At 41.1% G+C, this 11,711-nt stretch overlaps 1 protein-coding gene across 1 annotated transcript; it reads right to left on the bottom strand.

The window, feature by feature from the left end:
* Positions 1-218: 218 nt before the first annotated feature.
* Positions 219-9,891, bottom strand: AMDHD1 (amidohydrolase domain containing 1). The gene is made up of 9 exons (XM_027887452.1): positions 9,734-9,891; positions 8,997-9,103; positions 7,360-7,424; positions 6,437-6,714; positions 3,506-3,731; positions 2,391-2,515; positions 1,502-1,595; positions 942-1,102; positions 219-522 (listed from the first exon to the last, which is right to left on the bottom strand). The coding sequence occupies exons 1-9, from the start codon at positions 9,874-9,876 to the stop codon at positions 408-410; spliced, it is 1,314 nt and encodes a 437-aa protein (XP_027743253.1). The 5' UTR covers positions 9,877-9,891; the 3' UTR covers positions 219-407.
* Between the last annotated feature and the right edge of the window lie 1,820 nt (positions 9,892-11,711).

The following is an 11,711-nucleotide window of genomic DNA, read 5'->3' as shown; positions in this document are numbered from 1 at the left end:
GCCAAAGGTAATACCAAATGCGCGTGCCTGAGCCCCTGGCCCCTCTGTCACAGATTACTTAACATCGCACTTGCCAATAAATCTTACCTGGACCCAAACTTCAGTTATTGATTGCTGGTTTGTTTGGGTTATTTTCAAATATAATAATTTTATAGATTATTTGTATAGGAAACCGTTTTTGGAAACAGTCTTATTTCAGATGGGTACAATTAGAAATGATTGCAGTAGAGAGAAGGACAAGGGACATGAAGATGCACCAGTGGGGTAATGCTTGGTAAAGTTTATTTGAATAAGAGTAATGTGAGCTGGCAAACTATTTACTGGTAAATACAGATCTGAATTGTCTGTTGCTTTGAAATACTCTTTTCTAATTTGATTGTAGTAGCTTAGTAAATTACTGTCTTCTCTCAGTAACTGCTCATTGTCTCACACATCTCATTTTGATAGACAACTTTTCCTTTAACTATGACGTAGTTGATCAATGCTTCATGTCCCCCAAACTGGTAAATCAAGTGCTCCCACCTAAAAAGACACAGAGTTTAAGAATATATAAACTTGCATAAAAGCAGGTCACATACCCATTATACCTGGAAATTTTAAAAGATTAGCTTGAAAACAAGAAAATACTATTCCATGTGTACATGTTGACTCTTGTGGCATGAATGCAGTTAGCTGATGTACAGATCAGTGGAGAATTTCTTCCACCAAATAAACAGGCATTATTAGATAATTTGTAATTAGACATGGATTATTTGTAATAACAGTCCCAAAAATCTTAGGCTCTATTTTCCACTGGAGTGATTAAGGAGAATGAAAATGGGTCTGGAATGCTAGCAGTGTCCCTTTCTTAAGGCATCAGTAACTTCTCCACTATCCAAACGTGGTGAAAAACAAAGTCCCAAATGTTAAAGCACATCTGAAATGGCAATGGAAGAACAAACCTTGATGAATTTATGATAACAAGATCCCCCTGCTTGCCGACTTCTAAGGAGCCATGTGTGTCCGATTTCCCCAGAGCGTAAGCTGCATTAATGGTGGCAGCTGCCAGTGCTTCATTCATTGACATCTTCATGTTTACACAGGCCAGATGCATCACCATAGGCTAGTAGGCAAGGAAGGGGAAAATGGGAGTTACCAGTAACACAAAGCTGTTCATGCTTCAAATCCCTAAGCACTCTCCTTCTTCCTTGCACAACAGAGGGAGTTGTTCCGCATAAGGTAAATCTTGCCAACTCCGAAATGAGAACTCTAAAATCAGGAACTTCGAGAGCTTGTTTTATAAGCCTATCAGTGCATATAAAGAATGGAACCCATTCCAGTTTCAAGAAATTCTAGCTAAAATTTCCAGCACACAAAAACAAGCATGAGCAGCTGCCTATGTGGGGCATACAGCTCTCTTCATGAATGTGAAGACAGTTACTAGTGTCCAAGATCTATGTGCAAGTTGTACTAGTAAGAATTTCATAATTTTGCAGTGTCATAAGTATTAAGAGTAGCTTACCATTGAAAAACAGTATGCATTAGGATTAAAATCACTGCCAAGAGCAACTATAACTCCTTCTTCCAACATTTTTCGAGCTTGAGGTTGCTTCAGTCTAGCAGGAAAAAGACACTTGTCAGTACAATTTGATTAGTTATTATACAATGATTTGCAAAACCAAAAGTCATCACACGATTTGGCTACCTTTGGTTTTGAAGATGAAAGCCCTAATTGTCCTCTGCATCCCTAGCTATCCCCCCATGTACAACATAAATGGGAAGTAGGATCCACTGCTTTTGCAGTAACAGCATGTGGCAGCAGCCAGTATCAGCCATCAGACTCCAGGACACCGGTATTTATCCAGACCTCAGCCAGAGTTCACAAGGCGAAAAATCTTCATTTCTCAAAAAACCTTAATTTTCTAGTGCTTACAGCTTCAAAGACAGGCTCCCAAATACGAGCAGTGGCACATGCAATGCAAGAGTCCCTTCCTGGTTATTGAGTCTCCTAATTTAATCTGCACACGTTAGAGGATTCTCACTTAGCAATTATAATGCAGAAGATCTCAATAACTTCGATATTTGGAATAAACATTTCAAAATTGTTTGGCCACTCAATTAATCTGGGTTGGTGTTTGCAAAGGTGGGCACTAGGAAAGGCACTCACTAGGAAGTTTTAGCCATAGTCACTGAAAAGCCATTCTAAATCTGTGAGACTTCTCAGATTTTTGTGGATTTCCACCAGAAATAAGACATAAGCTCGTTCAGCTCTATGTACTTGTGATTGTCTTCACTGGTCCAGACTGATCCTGAAGGCATGAATACACTCTTACTCTTTTGCATTAAAAGACCCTAAATTACGAACATGGGTTTGCTGTTATGAAAGAATTCCTTCTATCTAGTGCCCTTACCTCAGCATGTAGGCAGTTGTTGGTAAAAGGACAGCAGCACAATTAGCTCTTGCCATGGCTGTGATACCTTCATCACTAACTTCTTCCAGGTGGCTGATAGCCAGGGCTCCCAGTTCAGCTCCAAGCTAAGCAAATTTTCAAGAGTATTACTTACTATTCTCAACCAAGTCAGTAAAATAAAGTTGTTTCCAAACAACTAGAGGAGACAACTCACTATTAATGTAAAATTTACTACAAGAGACATAATAAAGAATGCTTGAAAGAACAAACAGAATACAGAGACAAAATATTTGCTCATTTACTGCAGGAAAAGCTTTAACCATAAACGGAGCAAAAGCATACCTTCAGTGGTGTTTTTAACAGCCTAGCATACAAACTATGGGAGAGCCGGAGATGAAACCATTATCAACTCCTGTTCATAAAGGATACATTAGAAAATGGTTCACAAAACTGATATTAGTTGCAGAACTAAAAGTCCAACTGCTGCCTTCAATGGGGAAGCCAAAAAGGTTTTTATGATCAATCAAGTTTTTGTTTAGGTTTTGGGTTTTTTACATACAGCAGAGAATAACTTGAGCAGACCCCACAGGAAGGAAGCAGTGTTTAAACAATGGTAAAACGTGGTCTGAAAGCGACTTTCTTTATCAAGATATTTGGGAACATAGTCTTGACTAAACTATCCCTGAGTGTGCTCAGACATTCTGTTCTGAGCAATAAGACCGCTGACTGTGCTCAGTGCACACTTGACTTGTCACTGCTAATGGGACATTTAATGAAAAAATATTTTTCAAATTGCATAGAAACCATGTTTTTATCATTCTTGGGTTCATGGATATCCACCTTCCCCATCTGTATCCCATGTGGGAGATAAGCAAAGTCAATGTTTGGATAGCCAATGCACGTTAGTCCCAGAGGTCAAGGTTTCCTCCCATGTCCTTAACTCCAAAGCTGTACAAGGACTGCACTTCCTATCATCTGATAGAAATAAATGTCTATGAATGGTTTATTTTATAAATTCTTAGAAAAGAAAACCTCAGTTTTGAAAGCTGCAATTCTTTCACAGATTCAGCTCATAAGAGCAAAAACAGCTTAGCTGAATGGTCAGAAAGACGTACCTCAGCAGATTTCATTGGATGGAGTTCATCACCATGGAAGTTAATCTGTAACCCTATATCTTTTCCAGCTTGAAGAATTCTCCTTGTAGACTCCAGATCAAAGACTCCCTTCTCACAGAACACATCTATATTGTTAACATGTATTTCACCACTTAGTTGGAGTTCTTTCAGTTTAGGGAGATGGTTATTGATAATGTCATCTGTGGCTTCAGTAGCAGTTTTCCCTCTAATGAAAAGAAAATGTTACAGAGCTATATGAATAACACCTTTGAAGTCTGGCCCATGTTCAAGCCATACATGCACTTACTAGATTACTTAGGAAATTATGTAAATATGAATCACTCAAAAAAACTTCAGACTAAAAAATGTAAACCCACTGTAATTCATGTACTCTCAAATATGAGTTACTATCCCCTCAAAGAATATTAGACTTTATTACTGCGTATTTGTTATAAGGTTGGCATCTTGGATTGTAACTAAGATATGGAATATTTTAAAACAAATTCTTCTGCTTTCCTATTCATATATTCCGACCTCCCTATACTGTATTCTAAACCATAACTATTTAAAATATGTAAATGAGTATTTAAATATGTTAAATGATATTCATGCAATATTTTTATGCAAGTATCAAAACTCAAAGGGGATGTGCAGTATTAGTAATTATTTTTAATTTACCTCTCCTCTTTTTATATCATTGAGAGTGATGGATAGATAACAGTTTCTAAATCAGAGGGGCCTCCCAAAGTTTGAATTGCCAAAGTCAGAACCATTTATGAATCCTCTATTACATAAAGATAACCCAGGAGAGATCAGTGAATGCCTTTGAAAGAGTAAATAATCCCAAAATATGAAGTCGAGTTGGTATTTTGCAATTTTAATATCCAAAGATAAGAGATGTACAGCAGTTAAATGTCCGAGACACCTCAATTTTCCTTTCGGGCACTGTAAGACATGCAGAGATTGGCCCTGTAGAATGCCACACAGGACTGAACTGGGAGTTATGCAATGGAAATAAATTCAAGAAGCCAAATTCTGCTTGAATTTATAAACAAGGATGTGCGGTTATAAATCAGAGCAGAACTGTACTTCTGGTCCTTCTTTTGTTCACCCCTCACTGACACAGTCATTGGGGTTGCTCAGGCTTTGGCCATGCCAAACCTTCTCCTTTTTCTTCCTTTGCTCAGAAGCTTTTGGAGGAATTTTGTCTGAAAGATTAGGGCCAGAGCCAAGACAAACCAGAGGGAAACATTAAGTCTTGGTTTCACTCTTTAGGAGGTATAAAGATATAAAATGCAAAACAAAACTGCTGGTGTTTTAACGCAAGAGACTTCTGCTCAGGCAAGCACTTTGAAATGTCTTGCTAAAGATGAAAAGGGCCCAATGAACCCTTGCCAACTGAAGAAAACAATAAAAAAATCAGACATTCCCAAAATCGTGAATTTGATTCAAAATGATGATTAGAGGAGCCAGGAAAGAATTGTGTAATTCCTCCTGGTCAAAATAAAAACCCAAGGCCAGAGAAAAAAACTGAGGGATAACATAAAATTCAAGCAAAATATTCTAGACACAAATATTTGATTGAAAAGAGAAGAGGATTTAAAAAAAAAACCAAACTGAAAATACAGATAATTCAGTATTTCCTTCAGGAAATTTCCTCAAATCCCCAACTGCCTTTTCTCCTTATTTAAAATACAGTATCCTTACTACCTATATTTTGTTATGCTTGATGTGCATCAGAGGGGACAGAAGCATGCTGAGAGTCAGAAGGTTCACCTGTCTTTCCCACATGTTGCTATGATTGTAAAAACACTGGAATTTATTTATTCCATTAGTTTCTAGAAATGCTTAAAATATTTTGGTGGGAAAGACTTTTTCTCAGGATTTTGACTGAGATCCTCCCAAGGCTTTTTAGGAGAGGAAGAAAGGAAGGACTAAGAAATATATATGGTTTTGGGTAAAACCTCAGGGTTTTTTCCCATTAAGTCCTCCAAATTTTAGTGTAACTTCTTGAAAGAAGTAGCTGCCATTTTCCACTGAATTTAGTTGCTTTATTCCCAACCATCTTCCATTTACTGAAGATGATACAGGATTCGTTTTCAGCAATTAAATTAACAAAAGATAATTTCCCATCCTGCCCCAAATACACAATAATTAGATTGTTTAAAAAATTGTCTAGGTCATGTTTTCTTGAATGGGGAAAGGTAGGGATTTTTTGGTAGTATTTTTTTTCTTTTAAAGAACATCTCTTAAATATTGCCACATAATAGACCTGCCTCCATCTCACATGCCTTGTCTTGCAGCAGCCTACCACTTAGTCAAAATATATATGTTTCACATACACCTACATATCTAAAACTCCTCATTAATTTTTTCATACATTGAAATCTGGTAACCTGAAGACATTATTTTCACAGGGGGAAAAAATGTCAAAGCGAAAAAGGCTTTTTATGATATGTCTACTTGAGCCATCAAAATAATTGTGATTAAACACATTTAGTTTAGTTTTCTGCTCATCTCATAGCTATAAGATGTATGCAAGGTATATAAGGATTAAATACAGTATTTTTTGTTGTTAGCCGGTGAAAATAAAATCTCATGGCAGAGACTAAGCTTGAAGGATAGCAGCAAATGCAAGAAGAAGAACTTTCTGTACAGGAAACCCAGTAATCTGCGTTACATACAGTGCGAGCATCAGCTGGAGTCAGGGGTTCTATGCTAAGCTTATGTTCGTATTTAGGAGTCACTAAATAATGTTCCCCCATCTTCCTTCAAATTAAGACTTAGGACAGCCTTCTGTAAATACTGACTATTGTTTCAAGTATGTTGCATTTTAGGAGTGGGGCAGAAGAAACCTTTCTGAAAATAACAGCCAATTTTCAATGCAAAGCAGTAATACTTAACAAGAGCAAGGAAAATCAGTCCCATTACTTCGGCACAGAATGAGCTCCACAGTAAGTTGAAGAAATGCCAATATCCATGGACCTCTTAGCACGTTCAATCACCCTGAGCATTTTGAGCTCTGTTTCCAAGTTCAAGCCATAGCCACTCTTGCACTCAACCAGTGTGGATCCTGCTCTGAGCATGCGTTCCAGACGGTGTTTGAAAGTACTGAACAGCTCTTCTTCCGTGGCTTTCCGGGTGTGTTCCACAGTAAAATGGATTCCTCCCCCAGCCTGGTGGATCTCCATATAAGATGCACCTGCCAGCTTAGGGAAAAAAAAAAAAAAAAGAAAACAAAAAACAACCCCCCCCATGCAATTAGCTATGAATTGCACATTTTCTATCCAAGGGATTCTAGAAAGTGCCTTGAGATATCTTTGCAGTGAGAGAGACAAAGAGGGGAGAAAAAAAAATTCCCATTAATTCTTCTTCCATTTCCCTCATCTTCTCTCTCCATTCCATTTAAGTGAAGAAATGAAGTAAGAAGCGGCACAAAGAGTATTACTCTGAAGATTTGCTTCCCTCTGAGTCCAAAGGGAAAACCAGTCCCTAGCTCAAAATTCACTTATGCAGAAAAGAAGGTGAAAAAAGCCCAATATTTAGATGATAACAGAAGGCAGCACTTTTATATTGTTCCAATTAATGCAAAAATATACCAAGGCTGGCTGCAAAGGATGCAGTTACACTCCTCTATCAGCCTACCACTATTCAAAACCATCCCTCCTCCTTCAGATTCTCTGACAGAAATGATGTAATTTTTTATAATGGAAAGATGGGATTAATTAGAAAGAAGAAATAGCTGTACATTAAAAAAAAAAAAAAAAAAAAAAAAAAAAAAAAAAAAAAAAAAAAAAAAAAAAAAAAAAAAAAAGGAGAAAGAAAAATCCAGCAGTGTAATTTTATGCCATTACCTTCATTGCAAACTCATGAACCCTATCACCAGCCCACACGGGATGTGTATGTGCATCTACCAGGCCTAAAGAAAACAAAGTAAACGTGCACTTGAGTTACTTCAATGTGTAAGAAAAAAGATTATGAACCTGAAAGAAAAGTGAATGGACAGCAGAAGCTCTCCTACAATGTCTCTATTGGTTAGAGCACAATAAAAATCCAGCCAGCCAAATATCTAGGATTTTCTTAAGAGGCTATTAATTTTCTTTCCAAGTTTTTTTAGGTCTTACACCTCATGCAAAATATCTCCAGATAAATGCATCAGTTGCTGAGTTTTTCATATTATTTTGATGACATTTTCAAACTGTGGAAGAAATGATAAATGGTAAACTTTGAGAGAGTTCATTAGACTTTAAGCGTTGAAAGAGTTCATCAGATTTTAAGCCTGTGCTCTTTAAAAAAGGCAAACGGCTTAGGCTGGGCTTACCACACTAGCACTTCCTCTAGCAACAGTCCACTTACTCCAGAGAGAGCTTTTTCTATATGCTGTGAAGCTGATGATGCTGAGAGCCCAGAGGTCTAACAGCTCATGTGCTAACACCACTTGCTCAGTTTAACATGCAAAAGGCTTGCCCAGGGTTTGGGGGTTTTTTTATCAGGTAAAGTTGCAGAGTATGTGCCTTAAAATCCCTTTTGCCTCCAACTGGCTCTGGGCAGAATGGAGAAACTGAGTTTTGTGGCTGAATTGCTGATGGGCAGAAAAGAGAGATTAATCTGAAAAGTCACTTGGTGGCCAGCTAGGTTACTGCTGTGATCTATGATACAGAGGAAGACATGTTAAGATGGAAAAGAGAATCAGAGCTCCACCACAAAACCCTAAAGAACCATCTCTAGTGCCACAATCTTCTCCTTACAGCACATCTAATGGGAACACTGTGATATTCTATCCCCAGAACAAGATTATATCATTATGAATATAGAAGAAAAAAGGATGGAATGACATTTAACATGCATGTACTTTGTCTCTAAGCTCTTGTCACCACATAGCATTCATAGAATTACAGAATGGGTAAAGTTGTAAGGGGCCACAGTAGGTCATCTGGTCCAACCCCCCTGCTCAATCAGGGTCATCCTAGAGCACATGGCAGAAGATTGCATACAGATGGTTCTTGAACACCTCCACAGGAGACTCCACAACCTCTCTGGGCAACCTGTTCTAGTGCACGGTCACCTGCACAGTAGAGAAGTTTTTCCTCATGTTCAGTTGGAATTTCCTATGCTTCAGTTTCTGTCTGTTGCCTTTTGTCCTATTGCTTGGCATCACCAAGGAGAGCCTTGCTCCATCTTTTTGATAACCTTACTTCAATACTCATATACATTGATGAGGTCCCCTCTCAGTCATCTCTTCTAGATGCTGAACTGGCCCAACTCCCTCAGCCTTTTCTCATAAGAGAGATGCTCCAGTCCCTTAGTCATCTTTGTTGCCCTTTACCGGACCCAGTCCAGAAGCTTCATGTCTCTCTTGTACTGAGGAGCCCAGAACTGGACACAGCACTCCAGATGTGGCCTCACCAGGGGTGAGTGGAGGGGGAGGATCACCTCCCTCGACCTGCTAGCAGTGCTCTTTCCTAGTGTCATCGTCAGCAAATACACCTACCTGGTAACACACACTTCCCAGAGCAGTCAATTATCCTTTCAAATGTTGCTTCTGAAAACTGATTGCGAATTACATCTGCCTGGCCCACAGCTTTGATATAACCATCCCTGCAAGCAGACACAACAAAGAATGTATGAGCCTGTTGAAAAGTCAAGGGCTCCGTGACAGAGCTCCTGGAACAACAGGGACAGGACCTTCAGCAGGACTGAAGATACACATAGCGAGAGGGTTTGCTCATTTTACAGATGCACAGAAAACAACAAGGTAACGCCATGTGTTCCAAGCTTGTCATAATGCTTGTCATGTCCTCTGCTTAGATTCCTTTAGACAACACCTTGTTATTCCTCTAATTCCAGATAGATAACGCTGTTTTTCTCCTGTGGGTCAGCAAACATACAGCATTTCTCCAGCAGGTATCTGTCTGCAGGGTACTCTTCCGCTCACAGAAATCTGTCATCACCTAGATCTGGATCGTGCCTCGTGCCCTAAGAAGCCATAGGCATCAGCCTCTTCGGGGCTGATATTTGGTTGAATAGCAACGTTCTGCTGGTGGAGTTTTAGGATGCTATCAGGAACTCTGAACCGAATCCCTTCCACCCTTGCACGGAGCTCCTCCTCACGCACAGCGGTGGGCTGAGCCGACAGCCGGGCAGCAGCCGGCGCTGGGAGCGAGGGCAGCTCGCATTGACCCCTTCCCGCAGCCTCCCCCGCCGCCCCCGCCCCAGCCCCGCACTCACGGCCCCACCACCAGGCTGGCGCCCCGCAGCACGGCCAGGCCGGCGGCGCCGTCCCGCCGCAGGTACCGCTCCCCGCGGCCGCACACCAGCACCAGCTGCTCGGCGTTCTCCAGCAGGAGCCGCTGCCGCCCCCGACCCGCCATGGCCAGGGCACCGACTGGCCGGGCCGCCCCTCGGCTCAAAGTCCGCCGGGGCGGGCGGGACAGAGCCCCTCCTGCCCCCCGCCTTGTCCGGCCTCGGGCCGCGCTCAGCCCGACCCCGGCTCCGGACCCGGCTTTGGCCCCGCCCGGCTTGGTCTGCCCTAACTTTGCAGCAGCCAGCTCCAGGCGAGGGAGGGATGCTTGCTTGATTCGGTCCGGGATAAGGGGACAACATCCGTGCATCGCTCTGGTTCACGGTCAGCTCCGATGCACCTGGTTTTTCAGCTGGGGCCTCCCAGAGCTCTCAGTTCTCACAGCACCACCCGGAGATTTCCTTTGCAAAAAAAAAAAAAAAAAAAAAAAAAAAAAAAAAAAAAAAAAAAAAAAAAAAAAAAAAAAGGAGCTTCTGTTCTGGGAGCATTTGTTTGCCCACAGGCTCCTTACCCGGAATCCATTATCTCATCAGCATCCATCGCCTTTCCAGCGCCCACCACCTTCCCTGCATTCCAGAAACAGCTCCTGAGGAACACCTCCCACTATGCCAGATGTTCAGGCAGACATTAATTTATCCAGGCAGCTATTATTTTATCCGATTCCAAGATCAAAAGGCTTGTGCGATTCTGCTGCCCCCTGCAGAATGAGGGATGGAAGAATCGTGGAGCAAATATTTACTCTCAAGATGGATTTTTTGTTTGTTTGTTTTCTTCTCTCTTCAAATATTTATAGAGTCTATAGGGCTCCAGTAATTCCCAGCTGGTAAGTGAAGTGTCTTTCTAAACAAGTGGTCCCTCAAACACCTTTCTGGTGATGGAATCTTGTTTAGAAACCTTCTTTTCTTTTAGAAAGAGGATCGGTTTTAAATGCTTGTAACACATCTATGGGCATATACATACTGTCCAGCAGAAAAAAAGATGTATATGTTAGCTCCTTGAATGAACCTTTCTGGTGAAGTCTTGTTTGCAAATGAGGCAAGAAATGCAGCTAAAGCACAGTAATTTGTATTTAATATCAAACCTGAAAAGTGAGTAAAACTACATTCATACCTTGTGATGGTTCTCCACCAGCTCAATACTGCACCACAACCCTTGTCTTCCTCCTAAACTCTCACTGGGCATGCAGAAGATTGACAGCAGAGCTGGTAGAGGGTGCTTTACTGCTTCCAGGAGTTCCCGCTGATTTCCCCAGCAGTTCCACAATATGTTTAAAAGCAGAAATTAAACAGGAACCTTGCAATAGCATGACAGCAAGGGCAGAAGGACACTCCATTGTGGGGGGGTGCTTAAGCAGGAGTGGTGGGATGAGATCTGTTGCGTCAGGAATGAAACACAATGTGCTGCGGTGGAGCCTGGCACTTGCTGAATCGGTTCTGACAATAAAAGCAGGGGGGAGAAGATAATTCAGCTGGAGCAGAAGCAAGCACTCCCCACCTGCATATAGCTCATTGCTCTGCGCATAGTGAGATGGCCGGCAAAAAAAGGGGTCTAGAATGAAGGTCTTTACAATGTAGCACTGTCTTACGGTAGTCTACTGCAAAATCATCTTCCCTGTATTTACAAATATGTGAGGGTAGATACGCAATGAGCTGTTCTTCCTGCCCTTGAGGACTGGCACTGAACATTAAATTCCCACATGCGCATCCCTATGTTTGATTGTATGCCTGGCCATCCAGTGCTTCTGTGAGCAAGGGCTGCAAGTCAAACAGAAACTAGCCTGAATGGTCCTTAAATTTAACTTTCTTGCATCTACATATTTTTTGCCCTTTGTCTCTTTCAGCAATTCCAGAGAGAATTTCAAAGAGCAAAGGTGACATCCACAGCTCTGTTTCTGGTGATCCCATC

Source organism: Empidonax traillii, unplaced genomic scaffold (assembly GCF_003031625.1).
Source record: "Empidonax traillii isolate 1590-97213 ecotype Southwest subspecies unplaced genomic scaffold, ASM303162v1 scaffold210:size766637, whole genome shotgun sequence".
NCBI lineage: Eukaryota > Metazoa > Chordata > Aves > Passeriformes > Tyrannidae > Empidonax > Empidonax traillii.
The sequence above is the reverse complement of the archived record's forward strand: the minus strand, read 5'-3'. Positions and strand labels throughout refer to the sequence as shown.